At 43.3% G+C, this 27,565-nt stretch overlaps 1 protein-coding gene across 1 annotated transcript in view; it reads right to left on the bottom strand.

Annotated features, from left to right (window-relative positions):
* Nucleotides 1–931: 931 nt before the first annotated feature.
* PCP4 (Purkinje cell protein 4) overlaps nucleotides 932–27,565 on the bottom strand; it is a 47,814-nt gene continuing 21,180 nt past the window's right edge. Inside the window, exon 3 of the mRNA XM_014880647.2 lies at nucleotides 932–1,737. Coding sequence (XP_014736133.1) covers nucleotides 1,610–1,737 — 128 coding nt within the window. The 3' untranslated portion in view covers nucleotides 932–1,609. The remainder of the gene's footprint in view (nucleotides 1,738–27,565) is intronic.

Below are 27,565 nucleotides of genomic sequence, written 5' to 3' on the forward strand. Positions count from 1 at the left end.
GTGGCAAAGTCATGCCTAGGGCCAGGACCTGACACAGACAGAGGTGCCACAGGCAGGATCTGGGCAGCATTTAGGTGTTCCCCACCAAAATTAATTCTACCAAACTCTGTGCCTCCCCACCCAGTCTCAAGCAGCTCACAAGTCCTGTTTGCACATCCTTTCTTCACTGCCACAGGATTTCTCCTGTTCAGCATCCCTGAGGGCTCCCTGTACCCAGCACGGGGCCAGAGCTCCTGGCACCACCACTGAAATGATGCCCAGCATCACAGGTGCCTTAACCTGCAGAAGGTTTTTCCTTTTCCTTTGTAATCCCACAGCTCTGCACCAATCCAGCAGTGCTGCCCTGATGGGCTCCTGTGGGAAGGCATGAGATCCCTCCTTTCCCTGCATTCCTGCCCCCTGCTCTGGCTTTCTGTTTAAAAGTGACTAATGATGCATTTGTCCCTTGCCCTGGTGGTCAAACTCTTCTGTGGAAGGTGGGAGAGGAAGAAAAGAATCCCCCTGGGCAGAGCTGGGAATGACATCTGGATCTGTCCCCCCTGAAGGAGTGAAAGGCTGGCAGGCTGTCACCACTCACTTCCCAATTTCAGACATGTCGTTGTAGCTGCTTTTTGTTGATCCAAAGCTGGGCTAACACAGCGATAAAAGGGGCTCAAAGCTGAATACAGAACAGTGCAAATGGACACAGGAAGCCTGGTATGACTTAGGAAGGGAATGACTTAGGAACCTTATGACTTAGGAAGTTATGTCTTACAACTAGGGTTAGGTTATGTTAGGAAGCCTGTTATAACTTACTTCTCAAATTCTGAAAATAATATGGAAATAAAGAAATGGCACAGAAACAGTTGCTGATTATGTAGAGACTGAAAAAGTGCATCAAGAAATAGAGTTTAGACGGTTACAGACAAAAATCAATCCCAAACTTCCAAAGGTCTTTTGTGTCTGGTTTATTATTTTCTTTCCATAACAGTCAATGCAGTCCAAGATCTCTGAATGTTATCATGCAAAGAGGAAGGACAGGCACAATTTCCTCACTCAAACCACTTTATTGACACACTTGCAAGACAAAAATAAACTGCTCCCTGCTTCCTACACCCCTCATGCCAGCTTCTGTCTGCAACTTTTTTTTTTTTTTTTTTACTTTCAGCTCATTACGAGAAAGTAATTTTATTTTTCACATTTTACTGGCAGCTGGAATTCTCCAAATGAGGAAAGCAGGGCTGAGATGCATCTATCTCATCCCTCAGCAAAAATCCCTGCAACATACGGTGCTGTTATGACTCCGAGCTTTAGGTGGAGAGGGAAACAGGCATCTGGGCTGGGTTCATTTGTAACGCTGCACTTGCTGGATTAATATGGAAAGACAGATGAAGGCAGACACTTTAATTACTTCACCCTAACTTTTTATTACAACATCAAGTAAAATGGTGAGTTACAGAGGATAATGGGCGTGAAACATCTGGGATGAAGTCGCACACAAGCTCATGGGTTGTTATCTGCCAATGGGGTTTTAAATATTGATAATTTCTGTACATGCATCTTTGTGTTATTTCTGATCTTCTCGATAAATCATCTCAGGATTACTTTGTTTTGCGCTGTGAGGTAGCTACTAGGACTGGGACCCCGCTTTTTTCTTCTGGAATTTTCTGAACTGGGACTGTATCGCCACGGCCGCCCGCTCTGTCTCTGGTGCGTCCATGTCTATGTCAAACTCCTCTTGGACCTTCTTTTGCCCATCTGCTCAAAGGAAACAGAACAAAAACATCAACAGGTTTTTCAGACAGGGATAATCACTGAACAGCACAGGTGGAAAATTCTGCTGCTCTCTCCTTCTTCCTAAAAATCCTTATTAAATACCGAGGTAAAAGCTCTTTCTCCCTTAACCGTATCTGGCTCTCGATATTAAGACCAAGGAAAAGGCATCAGCAGACACAGCCATGGAAGTGAGGAACAGGTTCAGGGGAAAAGCCTGGGACAAGTTTCATCAAACCCCTCCCAGTGATGGAGTTTGTGACAGCCCATGGGGAGCTGGGTGCTGAGGAGCAGAATCCAAAGGGTGCTCAGCACTCAGCCAACATCTGGGCAAGTCCCCCCCAGCCCAGGGAGCCAACGGTGAGGGACAGAGGGACTCTTCTGTGACACCCAGCAGGGAGAACTCAAAGGTCTTTTCCAAACGAAATTATTATGTGTTTAATCTAAAAATTAAAATATTTTAAAGTAGAGGCATTAAGACCCTGTTCTTATCACACCTCCAACATGACAGGAAGAGCTAATATTTCCCAAGGCTAATTTCCATCCTTTCCCCTCATTTCCTGCCTCATCCCTTCCAACACACACAGCTCTTCCCCTTTGAATCATTTATGTCCAATCTCTCCACCACAGCCCTGCTTCCCTCACTTCTCTCCAGGCTCTCTCTTGTCTTTCATCCTCAATCCTTGGCTCTTTGCCTTCCTTTATTCCCAGGCCTCATCTTTCCCTTCAGTTGCATTCGGCCTCCACGTGGACAACCCAGCTGACTCTGCTGAATTTTCTTTCACCCAACTACAAGTTGAAAGTGCAGCCCTGGGAAAATTCCTGCTCTGGTGGCAAAGATAACCCTAAACTGCCTGGCCTGAGTTAGTGGGAGCACACGTTTGCCCCACTAACCTTGGCACAGCACCAAGATTTTCACCATAAACTTGTTTTTTAAACTCATTTATGTAACTGTTGTGTGCCAGCTGGCAGGGAACGTCACGCCAGGAGTCTGCTGGGAGCTCTGCTCGGGGGAATTCACTCATTTTGAACCACTTTGCTTTTAATTCCTGACATTAATACCTCCAGGATGCTCATCCCCAAGTACCGTTAATGCAAATAAAGGCAAAGCTTTCAATGCATTATTAAAATGAAAAGAGACTTATCCCCCATTGTCTCTGTCCTGCACACCAGGAAACAGGGATGCCATTCCATGATTTCAGTACGAGTCCTGCAGTATTTCTTGCCTTTACTTCTTCTTCTTACTTAGAACTCAGTTTTTGTGTCCATTTTCTATGGACCACTCTAAACTGAGAAAATATTTAAAGGGAAGGTTTTGCAATATTCCATATTGATTTTATTTTAACTACAGCAACCAAATAAATGCAGCCACGCTAACGTAAGAGAAATATTTTGTTTTATTTAGAAAACATTTAAGAAGAAAGATGAAAATGGAAGAAGAAAGAGAAAATCTGGATAAGAAGAACAGCTTGAGAGCTCAGCAAGTTTTATTATACTGGCTAATGAAAAGCTAAGCTATCAAAACAAAGATTTCTGTGGAAAAAAAAAATCAATCCATTAACTTTATGTCATTAAATCACAGAATCATGTCATTAAGTCTGAGAATCTGCATGGTTGGTGTAACTATTCAAGCAATACAAACAGCCTAAGTACAGAAATACAATTATAGTTTATCTTCCATGGGGAAAGGGACGTGAAGGTTGGAAGTGACACAGCCAAGGAGAAATTGGAACTGATTTTGATTTGGTATTTATGGGTTAAAGGCAATCTAACAGTAAAAGTGGACTCTATCCATCGATTTTAGCCTTTCAGTGTATTAATTACTGTCCTTTGGAAATGCCAGTTGGGAAAACCAGATGGGTGGATGAATAGACACAACTGGGTTTGTACCTCTTGATGAAATCTGGCTTGTACAGCTCATTTCCTATTACAGCCAAGTTTTAGCACTATTTTAACTTGCAACAGTGACTCAGCAATCTCATGTTAAGACTTCAGAAAATGCAGCATTTAGTGTAATTTGTCTCTAAAATTTCCAGACACTTAATTCTTTGCTTGATGTGCCTTAAAATCAACTGTAATACAATAATTTACAATATCTTAAGGTTTAACTTCCTTTTATGTTTTTTGATTCGCTGTTGTTGACATCAAAACCAAAATTCCATATGAACTCTTCCTATATTTCTATTTTCCTATCACCACTGAGAAATGGTAGGATGAGTTTTCAGCCATGACCTAGACTTGTAATTAAGAAATTAGAAGTGTGCAAAAGGGCCAAGACATTTATATGAATAGTTAAGAAATTAATAATTAGCAGATGGTAGGGAAATATAATGATTACACAGATGTACATAATACACATTAAAAAAACCCATGTGCATTATCTACATATAATGTCATAGACATGCCTGTAAATTTTTACCTGTAAATACAAATACCTGTATCATTTTCTTTCTCCCTGTGCCTATATTTCACTTTTTTATACATGTATAGTTCATCCATATTTACATACATAGAGAATATATATATATAAAAATATAAAAATATATAATTGCACAGATATATTTGCTTAAGGAAAAAAGTCTTATGTTAAACTGAAAAGAGCTGGATTGGGAATTTCCCAAATTTTGGGAGTGGATTTTCTTGGAGTTCTCCCCAAACCATTTTCTATTGATACCTGTCACAACACAGATACTTTAACAGATGGACTGTCAATCTGGAGAGAAAATTCAGTGGGGTGCCAGCTTGGGCTTTGTCTATGGGAATAAAATTTTAACTTTTACCTTGAGCTGCTTTCCTAAAAGCAGCCTTGTGATTTAAAAAGTGTCACACCCTGAAAAATAAATGGTTTTACTGCTTAGGAGCAGGAATTACAACTTCCTCACGACAGAGCAGCTGGAACCAGGTGATCCTTAAGGTCCCTTCCAACCCACACCATTCTATGATTCTACAAATTAAGAATTAACCAATTAATTATAATGAAAGCCCAGCTTGGGCTCAGGACCTGCACAGACTAGAAATCACCTCACTGCACTGATAAAAAGCCTAAAAGCCTTTTTGCACCCCTCCTGTTCCATATGTACCCATGCCACACTAACTTTTACCTGTCAGTAATTGTTCCCCTATCTCAGGTGTGCAGGCTGTTAAAGATTTGAGTCTTCAAATCATTAAATTTCTGCAGAGAGCTGAAAGCAAGCCTGCAGAGATGCTCCTCTTTCATGCACCGTCTCCCAATCCTGGTTTTCCTTTCAGAAGGGATAATTAGCTTGGAAATGGTCTGAAAAGCCAGGAAATTCTTGCTCTCAGCAGGCCAGAGCACAGCTAAGCACTGGCACAGGTTTTACTCCTGGACTTGATTTTTTCATTCCTGCTGGTGGGGGCCAAGCATTCTGATAACAAACCACCTTCTTCCTTTATTATTATTATTCCTTTATTATTGCTTTTATGTGGCAATAAAGGTGGATCAGGATTCCCTCCCCACCCTCTGCCACACAACCTTTTGTTGATATTTTCACTTTCTAAATTACATTATGATTCCTTCCACATGGATATCTGAGGATCCCTGGACTACACCCACCCCCATGAGAAAACTAGGGAAAACAAAACTGTTGTCAGCAGACTTAAACTCAGGAGCTTCTTGTGATTTTACAGGATTCAGAGATGGTTGATAAGCCCTGGCCTGAATTTTCTGCTTTCTGAGGGGGGATCTGCTTTCATTAGCACCATAATAAATAAATCCCCCTAACTCTTCCCACTAAGCTCAGCTATTTCAAGGCTTTCCCTGAAAGATTTTTTCATACTTTGCTGGACTCTGAACACACCCTGACAAACCAGGGCAGTCAGTGCATGTCCCTGCTGGGCTCTGATCACTGCCAACACGGGAGGTGAACAATCCCACGCCACCAGTTGCTGGCCACGAAAAAAAAAGATTGTTACCCCATGAATCTTCCAAAATCACACATTTACATGGACTGGCTCTGGTGCCAATTGAGGCAAATCTGATCAGTGGTGGGACAAACTCAACTGCTTGCTGACAAGGGGCACACACACCCCAGCACCATTAACACTGCAGGGCTGAAGTCAGAGACAATTTATAGGGTGCAGGTTTTCCCTCACCACAGGCACCACTCATCCCAGCAGGAGAGCCTGAAGCAGCATCTAATGAGCTGCTTTCCAAGTCTCCCATCATCTTGCACTGTTGCAGCTGAAAAAAAGATCTGTATTCCCTTTCCAGATGAAACAATCAGCATTAGAATGCTGTCTCCATGATCTGCTACAGCACCTCGTGATCCATGGCAAACACTGGATGGATAATGAAGCTGAAGGAAAACAATAAAATCTTACACACAAATCTACCCATCCGACTCTGAAGAAATGTGGTGCAAATATAATTATTCACAAATGTGCCTCTAGCTATTTCTTTCATTTACTTTTCAACTATGAAGGAAAATGAATTGTGACAATGCTGGGAATAGGAAACATTGCTTATTCCATATGGGCCAAAAGTTTAAAGCACAAAAGATGGTTTTTGTGACATCTGAACACAGCCTAAACAGACCAGTCCTGCCCAAAACTGCTCAGGGAAAGGAAGAGGTTAGTGGGGTGGAAAAGGGGACTCAGTCTTTATTCTCAGAAATTCCCATCTTGCAGATGAAACAGAAATTGCTTGTCACATTCTGGATGTGACAGAATGGAATACACTCATACAAGTACTGCATTTTTCAGGGGCTAAACTGCAGCGTTTGGGAAAAAAGACTCAATGGAGTGTGGGACAGGATCACAGTGCCCCAGATCAGGCCAGAAGAGGTATTTTGCCTCAGGCAGGATCATTGCCTCCCACTGCTCCAAAGATTTTTCAAGCTGTGACAATCTTTATCCCAAGCTATTACACCAGCCTGTCCAATGAGGCAGAACAGCCCCTAATTAAAGAGGACCAAAATGGGCAGGAATCACATGGATGTTGACATCCATGTGCAGTGTTATCTTTATGTGATGGGAAGAGTCATTTTATCTGCCCAGACTCCACAGAGGAACCAGCCAGCTGGAGAAAACATATGGATGCTCAGAGGTGTGGAGGCCACACTTAACTCCTCACAAGCAACAGTTTTAAAAGCCAAGAGTTGATGTTGGCCATTCTTTCCTCTTTGTATCTATTTGAGGGTGAAGAAGTAAAAGACTAATTTTTTAGGAGAGTTATAGAATTTTGGAATAGTTCAGGTTGGAAGGGACCTTAGAGATCATCCAGTTCCACCCCTGCCATGGCAGGGACACCTTCCACTGTCCCAGGCTGCTCCAAGTCCCAATGTCCAACCTGGCCTTGGGCACTGCCAGGGATCCAGGGGCATCCATAAAATTTTGGGGCAAGCTGTTACAGTTCCTCACTAAGCTCACAGTAATATCCAACCTAAACCTACTCTCTGTCAGTTTGGAGCCATCCCCCCTTGTACTTGGGAATTGTCTCTCTCTTCCCAGCTCCTTCAGGCCCTGCAAGGCCACCCTGAGCTCAGCCCAAAGCTTCTCCTCTCCAGGCTGAACAATCCCAGCTGTGCCAGCCTTTCCTCCCAGCAGAGCTGCTCCATCCCTCTGCTCATCCTGCTGCCTCCTCTGGGCTCTCTGCAGCAGCTCCAGCTCCTCCCCAAGCTGGGACAGGGCTGGGGCAGTAGAACTCCACCACCTTCCTGGCAGGGACTTGTGCAGAGCCACAAGGTCCCCCCTGAGCCTCCTTTTCTCCAGCCTCAGCCCCTTTCCCAGCTCCCTCAGCCCCTCCTGGGGCTCCAGCCCCTTCCCAGCTCCCTTCCCTGCCCTGGACACCTCCAGCCCCTCCAGGGCTCTCCTGCAGGAGCCACAACTGGACACAGCCCTCGAGGGTCTCTCAGTGCCAGCACAGAGGGACAATCCCTGCCCTGCTCCTGCTGGACACACAATTCCTCATCCAGCCCAGCTGCCATCGGCTTCTTGGCCACATTCAACTTCTTCATTAATAAGCACGGAATTTTTCTCTAATTAGATGAGGAACAACAACAATTTTCCTTCCTGCTCTTTAGAAGTGCTGCAAGGTGAGATGCTCTTTTTGTGACAAGGACTCCACCCCTATAGCTGTTCTTGTTTTGTCACTCCAAAAGGAACCCAGACATTCCAGGGGCACCTCCCAGAGTCCAAGGCTGCTGTTCTGCTTGTCAGGAGAGAGGCATCGATGGTGGGGAATTACAGCTTTACACAAGGGGTTTTTCTTTTCAGGTTTTTGAAGGTGGAAGATGCAGGGAAAATGGAAAGTGCAGAAAGGAACCAACTCTGAAACTGAAAAGCAACCTCTGGAGCTCAGCAGTCTCCTGAGACTTCAAAAGCTCCATGTGAAAAAAAAAGGTAAAGGTTATCATTAATGATAAGACTAAATGTAACAGCTATTTTTATCTGAACTACACCAACTGGTCCCAGAATATCACTCAAAGCAAGCCAGAAATAATTAATTTCATTTGATTCAACTGTAAATTACAATTTGGTATAAAGAACATGACCTTATTAGGCAACCAGAATCTTTTATTTTTCAAATTGACCTTTACTTTCAGAATATGGTGTTGCTATCTCGAACTCAAAAAATTAGTTTTGCTGTAGAAAATAATGGTTGTTCTTCTATAATTTTAAAAATGTTATTTGAGCACGAGGCTTTTGAAAAGTCTGATTAATCTTCTTTTTTTTCCCTAGTTGTAATAATGTTCGAGAACAGGAATATTATTTCTGACTTAAGATAAATGAAATAGCACAAAAAATATGTACATTGGGGTAACATAATGGAAGAGAACGGAATAGCAATAAAATTCAGTTTACAAAAATTGTATTCTCAAGTAGATTGTAGCCAACTACAGATGAATTGATTTTGCTCAACAATTAATATAGAGACAAATATTGTTTTTCCTTAAACGCTAATATTATTTAAGCCATCATTCCTCATCTTCAAAGTAATTAATGGATCACTGCCAGCCTTTTAAAATGGTTTACAAATGCATAGCTGATGCATAGGTAGGCACATAATTCATGGGAGGCATTCTGGGAATGAAACCAGAGGCCCTAATTCACATTTCCACAGAGAGATCAAACTTTGTGCAAGTTTAACTGGGAACCTAGCAAATAAAAATGGCCATTTCAGCCCTATAATCTCATCTCTTACCAGCTAAAGCTGTGTCTGAGGAGTGCTAAACTGCCAAGTTCAGTGGGAGCCTCTGGGAGATGAAAGGAAATGGTGCTGGGGATCAAATGCTGGCACTGACACAGAATCACAGAATTTCCTGAGTTGGAAGGGATGCACAAGGACCATGGAGCCAGGTCCTGTCAGGTCCCTGTGTCCCTGCAGAACGATGCCCCACCAGCAGGGATAGCACACCCAGCCCTAACCCAGCCTCTCCTCCAGGTCAGGATGCCAAGATCCTCTCCCAAATCCAGCCCAGAGTTGTGGGAGTCTCGTTCTGCAGCTGCCTGTGATGCCCAAGGCCCCAGCCAAGTTTGAAATGAGAATTGTTATGACGTGGTTTTAATCTCCTCTGCCATTTCCAGTTCTCATTTCCCCAGCTAAACGCTGTGCCTTTAACCAGCTTTGCTGTGGAGGGAGCTGCATTTCAGCAGTGCATGAAGCAAGCTGCCCTCCTGACTCTCTCCTCGACTGCTTGATTAATATATGATCAGTTATTTCCCTATTATGGTAGCATCCAGGCGCTCCCAGCCCGAGCTGGGAGCCCTAATGTGGTTACAAATGCAGAACAATAAATTCTTTCCCCTCCACCACCCCTCAGTGCTCTGACCTTTGCAAAAGTGTCTTCAGCAATAACGTTTAAAATAACAACGGGAGAACTTCCTCTGGGCTACCTCGACACCAGCACATTATCCAAGGCCCCAGCACAGCTCAGGCATCATCCAGAGCTTCCCTAAATATCTGAGAGCTGGTGCAGCCACGGGCATGGCTGGGATTGTTCCAGACAGACTCAGCCAAGGGATTGTGGTGGCACAGTGTGAGACCCCTGGGAAAGAGAATTTAGCCCTTTTGATTCAAGCCAGGCTGCACCACTTCACATCAAAACCATGTAAAAAGCTCTAAACCCATTCTGTTTTCTAAGAGAGATGCTGCCCCCAGCACTTCAAACACTTTCCTGCTCCAGACTGCAAAGGAACTGCTTCACAATGAGTTGGCACTCGCTGTTAATTGTGAGACGACTGAGGGTACCTGAGAGAACTCGCCAGGAAAACACAAAACAAGGATTTTATCTTCCAGTGTGGCACTGTCTCCCTTGGCTTTGCTTTCCAGGGATGCTCCCTAAAGAGCAGCTGGGGAAGAAGCTCGGAGAAGTGGCAGTGATCACAACATGCCACACAGGAGTGGCAGGAAAGGGGGATCAATTCCTGCCAAAGTGACAGGAGCTGGGGAAGGTGGCACAGGTTACCGAGCAAAACCTGTCAGTCACAGAAGGGAGAGGAATCAATCAAAAGCACCGTGATATGGAGTCAGAAAATGTTTTTTTTTTCCACTCACAAAGAAGAGCGAGACTTTGCCCAGCTCATCTTCAAAGTGGAAAATAAGGGCATTTTCTTGGAGTCACTGGATACCAGCTATCTGTTAGCAACTAATGAGAGGCTATTTTAAGTTTACAGGGTAATTTTAATAAAAACTACTTTATGAGCACTTGGAAAGTCAGTGAGAAAACACTCTCCTCTTGTAAAATCCATCACAGGTTTTAATTACAAATGACATAATCCCACACCCAGAGGTGCACAGCGTAAGGTACAGGAACTGAGCTTTGCCATTCAATATCACATTCTTAAGCAAAGGAGATATTGCAGAAAAGTTCTTCCCTGGCAGGGTGGGCAGCCCCTGGCACAGGGTGCCCAGAGCAGCTGTGGCTGCCCCAGGATCCCTGAAATGTCCAAGGCCAGGTTGGACATTGGGGCTTGGATCATCCTGGTCAAGTTGATGTTCCCTTCCTATGGAAGGGGTGGTTGGAACGAGATGAGCTGGAAGAACCTTCCCAATGCAAACCATTCCATGGTTCTATTCCAGTATCTTCTAAGCCTTGTAAATATTATCAGTAAGAAGCACTCACTTTACTGCACAGATTAAGTGCAAGAAACAAACAACTTTAATAATGGCCAAACAGTGCAGCTTTTATTTGCACAAAGGTGGGCATTGCTCCATGCTGTGATAGGATAATTAATTTAGCAGAATCACAGCACAAAAAAAGCCACTGCTTTAATACATGTACCATGGGGTTTTTTTAACATCTTGCACTACCTGTTTGGAGATAATTGTGGAAGCAACTAGTCAGTAACTGGGTAGAAGTGGAGCTTGTGAGGTTAAAAATTCCCAAGGAAGTTCCTGGAGTCCTTTCGTGACAGAACAGAATTGTCAGAGGGTAAAAACAGGCTGGGATGAACAAACCTGCTCTAAGACATTCCTTTAGGAGAGCGTTTGGCAAAAGAGAGTTTGTCACCCCTCCATAAAACCAAACTCATCCCTTCAGGAGAGCCCCAGAGATGTGATGGATATAAAATCCAGCCTTCTGGAGCAGCTCGAAGGTAGTTCAGCCTCAGCAAAGACCAGGATACTCTGATGGACTTCGATTTACCATGAAACTTGGCCTGCCAGAGGGTCTCACATGCTCCTGAATCACTTGGCTCTGTCACTTCTGCTCCAGCACCCACAAGTTCAGCCAGAGTGCTGGATAGAGTCAGTCTGACCAGAAGTTTTACTCAATGTTCCACAGAATGAAATTTTCTCACAAAAGGTACAGAATTTTAACATCCCTGGCTCCTGAAAGCAGTCATCCAGCTGTAGTTTTCCACCGTAAAGCAAAGAAATCCTGTTGCAGGAGGGTTGGTTCTGGGAAATTTCCACTGTTTTCTTTTGCTTGGGCTGTTACCCGAACAGAATCATTAATTTGAGTTTACCGTGTCTCCACTGAACGCAAAAAGCCACGTTCTCTGTTTATTTCCCCTGCAGGCTGGCTTGCTTAACTTTCTTAGGAAGAGAGGAGGGGCTCCTCAGAATGTAGGATAACACTGAAACAGCAGCACAGGGGAGATAAATTAAGATCCAGTGGCTCTGAAAGAAGATGAGAAGGAATTAAATGCTGGAGGGTACTATCAGTGTGTTCCAGGCTGTCTTGCCCAAGAGCCACTTGGAAAGCCATGTTACATGCTCTGCAGAAGCTCATTAAGCCAAATATTTCAAAACCAGATTCTAGGTAAAAAGCTCTGGCCAATTCCTAGGGGGGTGGAAAAAAATCCTTAATCTAACTTAGAATCATAGAATCATTTAGGTTGGAAGAGATCTTTGAGATCATCAAGTCCAGCTGTAAAGGAAGCCAAAGTTGCAGGTGTTTAGAAATACACCAATAGAGAAAAGCAAAGATTCCAAGGGTGCATTTACAACATGTTTTGGACAACATGAATCTCACCCTTGAATTCCCTTCCCATACTGGTTTGTTCTCTATTGTAAAGGCAGCTCAGAGAGACTGGTTCAGAGGTAGATATTGTTCTTTAAATGAGTTACATTGCCTGAGCCTGAGTGATGCCTGAACTGCACACTGTAGAATTTCAGATGAACACACTTATCTGCTATTTCATGAGAAATTCTTTCTCACCAAATGAATTATTTAGACCTTATGAAAGGTACCACTACTACACTGAAAGTGCAAGGGCTAAGAAATCTTGTTTGCTCCAGGAAGGAAGAAAAGAAAATAAAGGTAGGCACACCTTCTCACACAGCTCCATCTGTGTGCTCTGATGGAGAAGGAGAGAACAGCTCACCTTCAAGAGAGGGTCAGAATGAACATTTGTTCCCTCTGCTGAGAGGGCCAGGGAAGCTGCCAGTCCTGCAGCTGATCTGGATCCTCTCATGCTCCCTCAGGAGCTGACTGAACAGTGTGCATACACTTTTCTTTTTATAGAAATATAGTTGAACAGACAAAAAAAAACTGTATCAGCACCTCTGGCTCTACTTTCAATTCAATTCAGAGATAGTGAATTTTTGTGTACACTGTGTGCCTTTATGTGTACATCAATAAGACTCCTTCTATACCTCTAATAAGGGATTACAGCTAACACCACGACAAGCAATATCAAATGCTTATGTGAACAAGCAGTCAAATGGCAGTTTCTGTGAGAACTGTAATCGAATTCAGCAGCTACAGCAAACACCAAACCTCTGCTCTGCTACTTAGCTAAGAAAGAGCCAGGTGATGGCTGCTGCCATCCTGAAGGGTAGAGATGCTCCAAGGAACCCTGCTGTACCCAGCATGTGGCAAAGGCAGCCAAAACAGCGCTGAGAATGCAGGAGGAATAAAATGTGGGTGTCAGATGTGCTGGGTGGCCATCTGCAGAAGATGTAGAATTGTATCTGTAGAATAAAAGGTATTGCCATGATTCTCATGGCTGATCCAAGCCAAGGAACACTGACATGAGACTGGGATCTACATGTAGAGCTCATAAAAACACAATGACCAGCTCATAGTGGGGCTCCCCAACATGGTACACTCAACAGGGAATTCGGATTTCACAGCACAATTCCAATCACATGCTCCTTACATGCCAAAGCACAAGTTACTGCTTCATCATTCCTTAATGGAAGAAATACAGCCCCACCACACATCCTTACCATGTTTTTTTCTTTCCCCTCCCCTACTGTGGAAACTGGTGCTGAGGTGGACACAAATGCTGGCTCTGAGGCAGAACTGGAGCACAGCTCTGCTCTTCCACTGATTTCCTTTCCCACAGTAATAGAAAAGACCCTATTGTCACATAGGACTATTTACTGTTTAGCATAAGGGAGTAAAAAATGGCAGTGAACAGATCCTATGAAAGAGGGGGGAACGAATCCAGAAGGGCAAGGTGTCCTTGTGAGCAGCCTGTTCATTACCTAAAGGCAGTTACTGTAGTGGGAGGCTAAAGCCTGGAATTCTAACAAGTCAATACCAAAGCTCTGTGGGATTTTTTGTCCCTGCCTTTAGCCTCTGTATTTATTGAGTGAGGACTGGTGGTTGTAGGGTAATGTAATTTTCCAAGCCTTTCCAAAGCAGCAAAGATAATGAGCAAGGTCGGGCTCCAAAGCCACTAGACAATACTTCAAATCCTGCTTCTGCATTTTTTCCCCCTTCCCCCGTGTCAGAAAAAAACAGATTTCCAAAACTTCTAGGTGCTAGGCACTGACTCAGCAACATCCTATTTTGAACTTGATGCTATTTCAGATAAAGGATGGAGGGGTTGTTCTCCCCTAAGAGTGCAGTTCTATGACAAGCATCTGACTAAAGTGTAGATCATCAAGGCTGCCTTGCAGTGGGCTTATTTCAGGTGTGTAGCAAGGAGGAGTATCCACCTTTTTATAGCCTGTGTATTGATTAATCACACCCACACATCTTTTCATTTATTTTTTTTTAATGTGGGTAAAAGCAGGCATGTTTTTCCAATAAAGCCCCTGCGGAAGGAGGAAAGCAGGTCCATATTCCGAGCTCTTTATCTACATCAGGAGGTTATGGAGCAGGGAAGTGAAAATGGCCTCATTATCCTGACAGATGGTGCACTTACCAAACCCACACAGAACACTGAGGACACAAAGGAAGGTTGTACGTGCTGGAAGTGTGGTGCATTTCCGAGGTACCACACTGGCCCTCCAGCCTTGCTGCTTTCAGAGCTGGAACAAATCCCTTTTGTCATTCCCTGCCTCCTTCTCCAGAAGGGACTGTCCCCCCTTTTAATCCTCCCATCCTGCAGCATCTCAAAGGAAGCTCAGAAAGTTTCCTCTGTGACTTCGATTCTTTTTTTTTGCAATGCAAAAACATGTTAAGGCAAAACAGAACAAAAAGCAAGCTTTATTAATATGAGCTGTCTAGAACAAAAAGAGGGTCCTATCCATCTTATCTTGGTTTTCACCTCACTGAATTTTCACCTGGTGCCTTTTAACAACAGCTATTTAAAATCAATTTTATCAGGAGGGGTGGCCATTGATTTAGCTAAGTGCTGCAATTGCAATTAGAAAGTTATTAAACCCTGTGCCAGATAGACTAATTGACATGAAAATCTAACTGAGGCCAGGGGATAAAGGTTTCTTTCCTGCTTCAGCTGTAAGTTTATTGCACGCATAAAGCTATCTTAAAAGAACATTCAGGTTGCAAAGTTGAACATGAGAAAGTTAATAAATGACAAAATGAACTGATACCATTAGACAAAAGTAACTGAATCATTGAGTGGACAACTTTAATTTTTGACATTGAAACTTTCATGGTCTTAGGAGCAGAGTGTTTCCTAAATTTAAAGCAAAAATAAAATTGTTTTGGTACAACATACGCACATCCACATGGCTCCTCAGAACAGCTGCTTGGAACTGTTAAATCCAACACCAGTTTTAATGGAGTAACTGGCAGAGGTGGGAGGCTGCTGTCCTGTTCCTGAATCAACAGGAAAGGGAATGAACTTGACTATTTTTTGGGTGAAAGCTGATGGGAAAGGAACAATGAGAAAACTCTGCTGCCCTCAGATGTGGTGGCTGCTCCTGTTCCACCTCCTCCATCCCAGCTCAGGGCCAGCCCCAGCTCTCCCCCAGCCCCGATGATCACCCCTGTTCCAGCAGACCTCAACAGTGCTATGTCTTTATTTGGCTACTCCTGCTCCCCAGAACTGCACCAGGACATTCCCTAATCTGAAAATTCCAGCCCAGCCCCTTCCCACACCAGCCAACTCCTGCTCTCCCCTCCAGTTCTCACATCCCAGTCCATATTCCTCCCTCCCCAAAGTATCAAATCCTGCCTCATCCTCTGTGGTTCCAGCTTCCTGATGAGACCTACTGAACTCCTTTGTCACTCCATCCTTTGACCTCCCTGCTCCAGGCTTCTGGGACCCTCTGCTTCCAAGAAAAGGAGGAATATTTTTCCCTAAGCAATTGTGATGTTTTGGGAGCACAGAAAGGGCACGACTCTGCCTTTGGCTTCAGCTCCGGGCCAAAGCATCACTGAATGTAGCAGCAATTAAGGAAAACTATGATTTCCTTAAGCCTTTCAAAGACAGTGTTGGTTTAATTGCTTTTGTGTTTACTATGTGGCTCAGTGATGTTGAGTTTTCATGGCAAAAAAAATAATTAACCGCTTCACTGAACTCACACAAATGTAAGACTTGTCCTTCTAGACATTTATAACTCGGCCTCTATAACAGATAGAAAAGTCACATCCCAGATGACAAATCTTACACTTCTGTTCAAAATGACAAAGGCTCAAAGCAGTCAGACAAAAGGCCACCAGAAATTGTTTTTAATTTCTTGATGTGCTAACATTTTGCTCAAGCCTCATTTTTGGAAACTACTGGAATGACTTTGCTGAACCCTTCCAAAATAATTCTGCTTGAGGCAAGCAATCAGAATGACAAATTTCAGCCTGGGCAATTGGATTTTGGCAAGGTTGTGTACAACTGAAAAGGGAGCTTTTAACCAGCAGAGTTCAGCAGCTGTTAATCGGCCTTGCCACCAGCCCAGATTGCAATAAGCAAAATAAGTGCATATAATACCAATGAAGGAATGTAAACTAAATGAAATAAAAGTTATGGATAGCTGGAAAATCTTTAAAAGGGATCAAAATCAGAGGGTGAATGTTACTCTGCTGATGTTTTGAGAGTTGCCAATGATTTCTGGAAGATTTAAACGGGTAAAAAATCGAAAAACAGTTGAGTCACTTAAAATTATTACATTAAAGACAAAAATTAATCTGAGTAGTGCTTTACACGTTCTCTACACGTGTTGAGGGATTTCTCTCACACTTATCTCTGCTACTAATTTAAAAATTCTCCAGAAAACATTTTCCCTTGTGTGAATTTAAGCCCTGATGGGCAGTTTTTAAGGTCTGTCTGGATTTACAGATATGTCATATTGTCAATAAAGCTGATCAGAAAGAGCTGACCAACCTCAGATCATCTCTGCAGCCTCTGTTTTCTGATCTAGAGAGATCCACTCTTCCTCTCTCTGTTTCTGAGGATTACAAGGACATGAGCTTACAAGCATCTGGAAGAAGAATTAAACCTTTCATGCATCTGCTCTGCTTCAGAAAACACAAGCTGGGTTGGTGCAAGGAAGGACTTAAGTTGGCACTCACATCCCTGACTGCCTCCACACAGGATACAGCACATCCCAGTCCCTGTTCCATTAAAAAACACTTAAGTGTCTACTGCTCAAATCTTAGATCTGAATGTAAACAGAACCAATTAAATTCCTTCCTTCCTTCCTTCCTTCCTTCCTTCCTTCCTTCCTTCCTTCCTTCCTTCCTTCCTTCCTTCCTTCCTTCCTTCCTTCCTTCCTTCCTTCCTTCCTTCCTTCCTTCCTTCCTTCCTTCCTTCCTTCCTTCCTTCCTTCCTTCCTTCCTTCCTTCCTCCCTCCCTCCCTCCCTCTTCAAAAACTGCTTTGTCTCTTTGTCTTTTACATGTGTTTCTCTCCTTCCAGGTGACTCCTCACCTGGCCCTTGCTTAAACCTCGTCTGGGAAATTGTGAAACTGGAGAGGAACAAGAAATTTCAGGTGAATCACTATGACCTGAAATTAAAGCATTAGTCAGGAACCTTTTTTTTTGGCGAATGAATTTTCTTTACTAATGACCCAAACTGCAAATTTGCCTGGGAAAAGAGGAAGGGAAATTAGCCAGTTAGAGGGAGAAGCAGCACTTGACCTGGCTGTGCTGAAGAGACACAAAATTCTCAAGGGGAGGAGAAGGAGTGAGAGGTGAGACAGAAGATATGAGGGAGACAGGAAGAGAGGCAGACAGAGAAGACCCTGCTTGTGGAAAGATGAAAGGAAAACCTCAGGTTTTATGAAGAAAGTAAGGAATAATTGACTTGACCCATCACAGCATCCTGGCCTGCCTGGCAGGAAGGACCAGGAATTTGGAATCACCCCAGAGCATCCCCAGAGCACCACGGGCTTCATCCCACTGCCATGGGCACATTCACTTGTTGTCTGTAACAGGGGGTCACAGTGGCAGGAAAATATCCACTTACACAAGCCAGTGACTGGTTAAAAGCTTCAATATTGTGAGTGAATGTCTCTTGGGCCTTGCAAAAAACAGCAGAAAACACTTCCAGGAGAGCTCTGGCAATGTGCACCAAGATCTGAGAGTTTTCTAGTGCTCACCTCAATCTGTGGAGCTTCTCCTGACTAGCAAAAAGCAAAACCTTCCTCTTTTTTTAACCAAATCGATCAGATTTTTCTCCTGAAACAACTCACTGGTGGGGGCAGAACACCCTAGAGTTTTTTGAACTGCCTAGACTGAAATTCCACATTGCTTTTGTTTTGTTTTCTGGCATGCTTGGCCAAGCTTATCAAGTGTTTTGTCACATTCAGACAGCATCACTTACAACAACAAAAGGTATCCCTGACACCAGCAAGGGAGGCTGGCAGCTCTGGGCTGCATCACTCCCTATCTCAGCAATTACACTGAAATAAAAAATAGTAAACTCAGCCTTTTGCTGCCAGGCCAGAACCCCCACAAATACACAGCAGAACAGAAGCAGCTGTTCCCTAACTCAGCTGAGGTTAATTGTTGGTTTCTACTCTGCAAGTTCAGTCACGAAATTCAGCCCCAAATATGCACCATAGTACTAGAGAACCCTGCAGAACACTGCTTACAGCCACAGAAAATTACTGTAATGTCCAAAGAGTTGTGGGAGACTCAAAACAAAGGTCAAATTTATGATAGTGAAAAAATCTTTTCATGCCAAGTTTCAAGTCAATTTGGATACGTTTATAGTTTGGAGAGGAAAGCAGTAAATTCTTAGTGGTCTCACACACTACCCACTCAAAAATAATGGCAGTTGTGGATGTGCTTATATTTAATTTCATTTAAACTTAAAACTTAGAACCAAACTGAGTTGGAATTAAAAGCTCACACAAATAGTTATATGGGGAGAAACTACAAAGCACTGGTATCCCTTGATGCAGCTTTCTTCACTGGCTTTTTTTGTGTCCATCATCTTCTACTGCAAGAAGAAAAAGAACTAATAAAAGGAAAGAAATAAGTATTCTAATTCCAGCTCAGTCTGGACTTCAGCCAGTCCACCATGTAATAGCAAAAATGCTAATGTTAGCTGCAGTAATCTTCTTAAGATGATGAATAGAGACCAAAAATCTACACTAACTCTGCTGCATCTGAGAATAGCTTCTAGACTGTTTTGTTCCAAGGTTTGCCCATGGCATGGGTAGGAATGGGGGGAATTGCCAAAAATTACATTTTCTTTTTGATGTTCTTCCATAATGGAATGGTTCTGAGCTGAGGAACCTCCGGAGGATTCCATCTCATGACTTAAGTCTTTTGCTTTTTATTTCTGTGGTCCCTGCTGTGAAAACCATAAATACTTAAACAAGAATTGTGACACATTTCTCTGGCACAGCTCTGGGAAAGCTTCAAAGAGGTCCAGCAGTGAGAGCAGACAATGTCCACCAGCCCTCCCACACCTGGTCCTTCTGAGCAAATGGCACAGGAATATACACCATTGCTTATGGATCATTAATCTCCAAACTTCTTCCCCTGGGGTCTAGAAAAACTATTTCTTTCTCTTTAATTTGACAGAGGAAGGAATTTAGGCCAAAGAAGTTTGTCTGAGATGAGACCAAGTGATGCTGATGGAGGGAATGATTGATTGACAAAGCCAATGTCTTGCCCTCTGCTGACAGCATCCATCACCCTGTGACAGAAAAGGTCCAAACCTCCACATCTTCCATTTGTCTTCTTACCTTCTCAGCTAAAATAAGCCAGGAATGTTTTTTTCCCCCAGTTTCTCCACATCTTTGCCTGCCAGAGGCAGAGCTCACATGAGACACAGAGCTCTCACCACAGAACACACAGTTTTGTTGTGAACAGATTCATTGGAAAGGTCACCAAGAAATTTCTGCCAGTGACAAATACAGCTGTCTGCATGATGAATACAATCATTAGGTGAGATTAAAATACATATTTTCTGCTAGTAATTATTCTGCTGGCTGTTAGACCCAGAGGTAGCTGCTTCAGGACACCAAACAGCCCTTGGATCCAGCTCAACCCTGTCTCAATGTCCTTCCCTTGATGGGTTCTGTCCCCTGAGAGGTGAAAAGAAGGAGGTTGTCTGATCTTCACCTGTGCTCTGTGACCCTGGAAAAGCCAGCATGGGGGTTTATGTGCTCCCATCATTTCTCAGCACGAGACCCAAATGCAACTGGGAGGTCTGGAATACACACAGGTACATCCACATCTTCCCTCAAAGTTACCACATCAGATAACCTACATTCAGCTCTGAAATCAAAGGGCAGAAGAATGAACAATTCTTCACGCTTAATTAATCTTACCTCTGCCACCCTTCTGTTTGGTTTTACCAAACAACAAAGGATGTTGCTCAGAATTTTCTCCACAGCTAACTCCTGTAGCCCAGAATCTTCCCCATGGCCAATCCCTATTTCCTGTCAGACACCTGGGTCAGAAATTCTCTTCAGTGTCTGTGGGCCCTATAAACTAAATTTTAGGTGTCTATCAGTGTGAGATCTTTAACTTAGATTAGGAACTGCAGCAATAGTAACTGTTGGACTAGCACAGGCACATAATGAATTCCAAAATCCTGCAGTAACGTGTTGTGCTCCTGGCTATTAGCCTGGGTTTTAATTAGTTTGTGCTAATGAATATATTTGTACATGTCCATCTTTTATTGGCAGCTTTTAGAGGAGTAGTAAATTGGTCACTGTGGAGTGCCAGTGTTTCACTAAAACCTAAGGAATAATTAATACTTTCTCCACCTAGAGTCAACCAGCAGTCTCAGGGGATTTTAGGTATAAATTAGAATGAAAGATGAGATACTCAAAATATAGTTAGAGAACTCATTCATCAACGGTGATTAACTAATGTCACTGTGAGACCCTGGAGAAGTGCTGAGAGCTGATTTCCAGCTCTGGAATACCCACACCATCTCCCAGGAGCTGCCAGAGCACCCTGCCCTATTTTTTTTCCACTGTGACTTTCAAAATGCCTTTTCCATTTCCGGTGCTATCCAACTTTTCTTCTGTTCTTGGAAATTCCTCCTTGGAAAATCTGTATTTTCTCAGTCTTTTCTATTCATAACAAATGTGGGCTGGGGGAAAAATGAACCAATACTAAGAGTGCTTGGCTAAAGCAAATGCTTACATCAAATCCAGTATCCTGACTAACAAAATCCTCAAGTCAGAAAATATATGGATGTTTTCACATCCGTACTTCCACAAGAAAAGGGCTGTGAGAGCTGGCACAAGGCGGTCAGGATAAGTCAGATCTGAATAAAGATGGAGCTGTTTGAGATGAATTTAAGGACAAATTACATGTCCAGGTACAAGCCAGACATTCTGAAATACCCGGCTGAGCATCCACTTAACTCTAGAGATAGATAAAAAATTCTTACATTTATTATTTATTTTATTATATTATTTTTATTATTTGTAATGTTAGCATTACCCACAAATTCCTCAGCCTTGAGAGAGCTAAGCAAATTAGAAGCCTAAATCAAATTAAGATCTATGAACACCCGGCTCTCCAAAGGCAGTCACTCTGATAAACACAAAAAAAGTCACCAAAAATACAATTTTCTCTGTTGAGAACAAACAGAACTTTAGGTCTCTCACACAGATGTGCACCCAAAGATCCAGACATGAAGAATTTCACCCCAAACTGACAGAGACAGGCATAGGAACCCAAGACACGTGTGGGGCTGACTTTGAGACACCCCTCTCCTCCCTTGGATAAGCAACCAAAGCATTTTATATGAGGTGCTGAAATATTCTGAGCACAGGGACTGAAGGTGAATGTTGTGCTGGTTCCTGATGCAGCATCTAATTCCTCCTTGCTTTTGGTTCTGACCCCAGTTCAGCAAAGGACCACATTTTCATCATGTCTGTAACACTCCTGCTGTTCTGAATTCTGGTGCCTGCTTACACAAGGGAGCCTGATAACACCAAATTACAAGCTAATTTTGGAGCATCGAGCTAAGTGCCTGAAGACAGCTGTGTGCTACAAATTAAAATCTTAAAAACCTTCGGAAAAAAAAATATGATTAATCATTTACCGATTGCTAACAGAGGAGCTCTTAAGTAGGAAAGTATTTTCATCTCATTTACAAGCCCAAGTCAGAAGAAAATAAAGCCTGTGGTGTGAAGTAAAGCAGGTCTGTGTACAGTCATGTGTGTACAGTCAAAAAGAAAAGTGATGTTTCCACAACAGTAAATCCTGGTAACCACTGTTGGGCATTGATTGTGTTCCTCTTTCATTTTTCACTTCCACTAAATTAAAAAAAACATGCTGCTCAGCTATATGCACCTCTTGTAGCCTTTTAATCATCTCTTGTTAGTGTTGGGGAACGTGGAGAGATGAATCTGCCAGTTGTGCCAGTCAGCCCAGCTCCATGGATTCCCAGTGTAAATATTCCAGCTAACACATCCCATTGACTCCAATCCTGACACACCCCAAACCACCCTCGATGGTGCAGGGGCAGATTCATTTCAAACATAACTTTATAGGTGTTACCAAGATTATTGAGGGGCTGGCTTGAGCTGTGTCCTCCCTCTGGGTCAGCACCAGCACTAAGGCAGAACTGAAGGCTCCTGCTCCCAAGAAAACACATTTTCCAGGCAGTGCACATTTGTGGATGCCAGCCAGTTACGTGCCAGTCACGGAAAGAAGGCTCCTTCTCCCTGGTGCACAGTCAGGCAGCTCACTGATAATTACAGACTGATTTCCAGAAGAAATATGGCACTTGTCAAAGGCATCATTTCAATTCTGTCTTTCCTCGTTAACACTTGATGGGAACTCCAGCATATTTATGACTCATCCAAAAGGCAAAACCCACCAGCACTACCACAGCTTTATTTTCTTTTACTTAATTTTTTCTTCATTTCTAATCACTGACATTTTTTTCCCCCCTAATGACCTCGACTGATTCTCCAGCCAGATTCTCAGAAAGGAGCTGGGCTAGCCTCACGTTCTAGGTGTTCAAATGCCCCCTTGAATGAGGCACCTCATGATGATTTCCTTGGGCTTCTCCTGATCTCAATGCTGCAGGAATGCTGCAGTTCTACTGACTTCTACCTCCTGCAAAGGAGCAGACTGTGAGGGACCATATAGAAATATATATAACTCCTATACATGTGTTCATCTCTCACATTTTTAGAAATGCAGCCGGATTTTTGGATGCACTGGGTTTGAGAACATCTCATCCACGCAGGCACACAAGGTTCCCAAGTTGTGTGCAGGCACTGTGTGCAAAACAAAGATCCCATAAATTAATCAAGTTGTTCTCCTGGCAGGCTGGAAAGAAAGAGGTGGACCAGGGCAAGAATTGTTATTGTTATCTCTATTTTTAAATACTTGGAAGACTCTCAGTTACTATGGTGGTGAGGACCATATAAGTACCTAGACAGATTCATTGGGAGCACGAGTATTAAGTGGGAAGATTCTCCATGTCAAAGGTGCCTGTTAATAGAAGTTTTATATTTTGTAATAATTTCCCATTTTTTAAGTAAGTCCTTAAAAAGCAGGTTTAAAAAGCTGAAATTTTAATTCTATGCTTGTGCTGTTCTGCTCTATATTTTCTTTTCCTTGTTGGACTTCTGCATTAAAAAAAGAGAAAAAAAGAAACCCAAAACCTGCAAGAAAAAGCTGTATAATTAACATTATATAGCAACATACTGACAGATATCCTTCATGTGGATAGTGCTATACTCTTTGTGTGGGAAGATGGACTTATTTGGGAGTCATAAGAGTGGTTATAAATGATACACAAAATGAAAACTTGTGGGGAATTCCACAGCCAGGGCACAAGCCAGACTTCAAGAGCACTGCTGTTAATTGATGAAACTTTTTATACAATATTATTTTTTTTAAAGATGCTTCTGCCTAAACTTTTAAAAAATGAAAGCTCCTTGTTACCAGATGAGGTGCAGCTGTAATGCACAGTGTCAAAGCCAACTTGACAGATAACAGAAAAATAAGAACAGTATCTATTCTTTCAGAAGTATTACTTCAGTTTAGATCACACACATTGATCCACCTCCCCCAGAGGCTCCTCTCCATGAAACCAGATGGTCACTGCACATGGACAGGCACACGTGGGTGTAGGTGAAGTTTGAGTGCAGAAGGTGCCCACATTATCTCAAACACACATAAAAACCATCACTTTACAAATTTTGTTGCTGGATAAACAACAAAATTTGTTGATCAGAGATTTTTTGTGAAATTCCTTCACTGCCTTCATCACCCCAAATAAATAAGCATACAGCATCCCTCTGGAGAGGACTCATGATTATCCCTGGCCTCCAGAAATGAAAATTCACCTAGGAGAGGAAACAAAGTTCATGTATAATTCCCTTCTCTTCCTCTCAGCATCCTCTCCAGGGAAGATCTGTGAGCAATCCCAGAGCCTTGTTATTAAAGGCTCCATCTGCCTTTGACTGAGCCCTGCTGGCTGCCTGCAGGGATGGGCACATTCCCTGGGCACATTCCTTGATAAACACACCAGGATGGGCAAAGGAAGAGAACCAGGCAGGAGAGGTCCTGAGACATCTTTGCTTTGGTTCTGGGCAAACTTTATGTGCCTAAATTGACACTCAGCACTCTCCTGGAGTGTTTTTTACCATGAGATGGGATTCATCTAGAACTGTTCACTTGGGACTTTTTCTCCTCTCATCTGATCCACCCTCAGCTACAGATCAGAGTGTTGAGTTCTCACAGGATTTTTACACCTCTGAGCCTGAGTGATCTGTACATGACCGAACACAACTTATGTAACCGTGCTGAGGGTTCAGACACTTCTGGGTTTAGGTTCTGTGAAGGTGTTATGGTATTTGGTGGTTGCAGACACGTCTGGGAATGTTGCTGAGGCACAGACTTTTTATTTTAAGAGATGTGGGATGAGGTACAACAAACCTCATTCTCATTTCACTTCCCAAATCCCCACTAGTGCTGGCTAGACTGGATGAAATAGGGCAAAATTTGGCTTTAGATGTAGGTTGAAAGTAGAATAAGGGACTGCATTACTGGGAGATCATATCCCTTGATGTACCACTTAAAAGGGATGAGAGAAATGTTAGAACACCACAGTGAAAAGAGACAACAAGCTAATTTCCCTGCCAGCTCTCAACCTATCACCCAGGAAAACTCAGTATTAATTACCTTCATCCAATACTCCCCATCCTCACTCCTGATAAGTGCTGTGGGGGTGAAATATCAGAGAGCAGCAGTTTGAAAGGTTTGGCTGTTTTTTTTTTTTTTTACATTGATTCAGCACTTGCTTGCAATACTGAAGATTCATCTCTTGCCACACAAGCAATGTTTTGTGGGAAAGAAAATGCATGAGCATTGCAGTGCAGCAGCTCAGGCTCTGTCCTTTCCTTGGACTAAAATATGTGACCTCTAGGCCCGGGAAGATACAGCAAACCATGTTCCATGAGGTCCTCTGAATATTTATACAAGTTACCCTCGTGTTCCCCTCCCTCCTCAGAATCGTTTTTTCCACCAGTAAGTTTATTTGTAGGGCTGTTCCCAAAAACAGCACATTTTTTACGCAGTCATTGGAGAATATTAGTGGAAAATTAATTTTGAGTTCTTAAAGAGATATTTATATTAGACCATACTACAATAATGATCCTGGCCTCTAGCCAGGAATTGAAGCTCTATTAAGCTAAGCACTCTACATAAATAACTATGAAGATTATTATTCACTCTGTCGGATCTGGCAAGATTTTTTTTTATTATTATTCCTGAGTGTAGTGAGCAGAATTTCCCAAATTTCTTGAGTAGAGGGAGTGGGTGAATGGACTCTTGATAACACTGCAAGATGCCTGTCCCTACACCAGGAAAACTTACTAGAGAGAGATCTCTCTTCTCCAACACAGAATTGCTTTGCAATTATTTATCCTTACCCTTAATGTTTTCTAGAAGCATTCAGACTGAAGTGACTCCATTTTAGATGTAAAATATAAGAATTTACTTTATTAACTCTACTGTATCTTCATCTTTTACATAGAGGCATCCCATGGACAGGATGAAATACAATATTTATTCATGCATAATTTTCTGAATGCCCCAAAGCAGAGCTCATACACTGACAAATGTTTGGGAATGAGATGAAACTGAATATACAACTGACCATCTTGCTGTGATTGGATTAATCCACCATGACATCTCACTTCATACAAAACCTACTCATTTTCATTTCACTCAGAGCCAGGAAGCCATAGAATGAAAACACTTATTTTGTTATCATAAATATTCATGTTACTGAATGATACATTCCATCTTCCAAGAAAAATTATTAATACCAATTAATAATCACATGCTTTATGTACTTTGAGAAGAAAGGGTGAGATCTATTAATAGGAAAAAGAGTGATTCTAAATTTGAAGATAGAAATAATTGGTTCTGATGCAATTGTTTCCCTGGCAGTTGTGCTGGGCTATTAAAGAGTAGATTGCATGAGAGCAGCTTGCAAATTACACCACAAGAAAAAAAAAACAATACAGGGCAATGTGAAGCAGAACAAGAAGTGACAAGTGTTAACCTACAAAGGAACTTCGTGACATTGCCAAGGTCACAGAGAAGAATCACTTATTCACTAAGAATAGTCAGGGGGGAACATTCTGTTTTCATATTTGCATCTGCAAATATGATTGTCCCAACTAATCAAACCAGGTGAGCATAAAGGAAATTACAGCTTCTTATCCCACACTGAGCTGTGTGGGAATAGTAGTGCTGTCTTCGCTTTGGAATTCCTACCACAGAGAACAAACAGTGTTATGTAACAGCTTTACAAGTCAGGTTTGCAGTTTCACAAATAAGCATCTCTTGGGTTTCAGGTGGACTGAGGTCCTCCAAGGACCCAGTGAGGTTATAGGTTCAATACCGGGCCCAGATTGTTTAACTTGTTCTCCAATGCCTTGGATGAAGGGCTAGACGCCTCCTCAGCAAGTCTGATGATGACACAGAGCCTGGAGGAGCAGCTGAACCCCCCGAGGGCTGTGCAGGCTTTCAGAGGGACCTCGGCAGGTTGGAGAGATGGGCAGAGAAGAACTGTCTGAAATTCAACCAGGGCAAAGTCAGGATCCTGCACCTGGGAATAAAAAACTCCAGGCACCAGCACAGGCTGGGGGTGACCTGCTGGAGAAGGATGTGACAGTCCTGAGGGACACTGAGCTGTCCCTGAGCCAGCAGAGTGTCCAAGGGTGTCCTGGGGGGCACTGGGATGAGCATTCCCACAGGTCAGGGGTGATCCTGCCCCTGTGCCCAGCCCTGGGGGCACCTCTGGGTGCTGTGCCCAGCTCTGGCTCCTCAGCACAGCAGGGACAGGAGCTCCTGGAGCTGAGCAAGGGCCTGGAGCATCTCCGTGCCCAGGAAAGGCTGAGGGAGCTGGGGCTGCTCAGCCTGGAGAGGAGCCCCAGCTGAGAGGGGCCTCGGCCCTGAGTGTCCCTGGGTGTGTCTGTCTGTCCCTGTCTGTCCCTGTCTGTGTGTCCCTGTCTGTCTGTGTGTCCCTGTCTGTGTGTCCCTGTGTGCAGGCAGGCTCAGAGCAGTCCCAGGCTCTGCTCCAGGGCCCAGCCATGGCCCCAGAGCCACGGGCAGGGACTGAGCCCAGCAATTCCCCCTGCACAGGAGGCACAACTTCTGCCCTGGGCAGGGACCAGAGAGGGGCTGGGGTCTCCTCCCTGGGGATATTCCAGAATATTCCATCTGGACACACTGCTGTGCCCTGGAGCAGGGAGATGGCACCAAGATGTCCCTCTGTGCTCCCTTCCATCCTCACCCATGCTGTGTGCAGCAGAGCAGTCCCTG

Source organism: Sturnus vulgaris, chromosome 2, assembly GCF_052056855.1.
Source record: "Sturnus vulgaris isolate bStuVul1 chromosome 2, bStuVul1.hap1, whole genome shotgun sequence".
NCBI classification, from domain to species: domain Eukaryota; kingdom Metazoa; phylum Chordata; class Aves; order Passeriformes; family Sturnidae; genus Sturnus; species Sturnus vulgaris.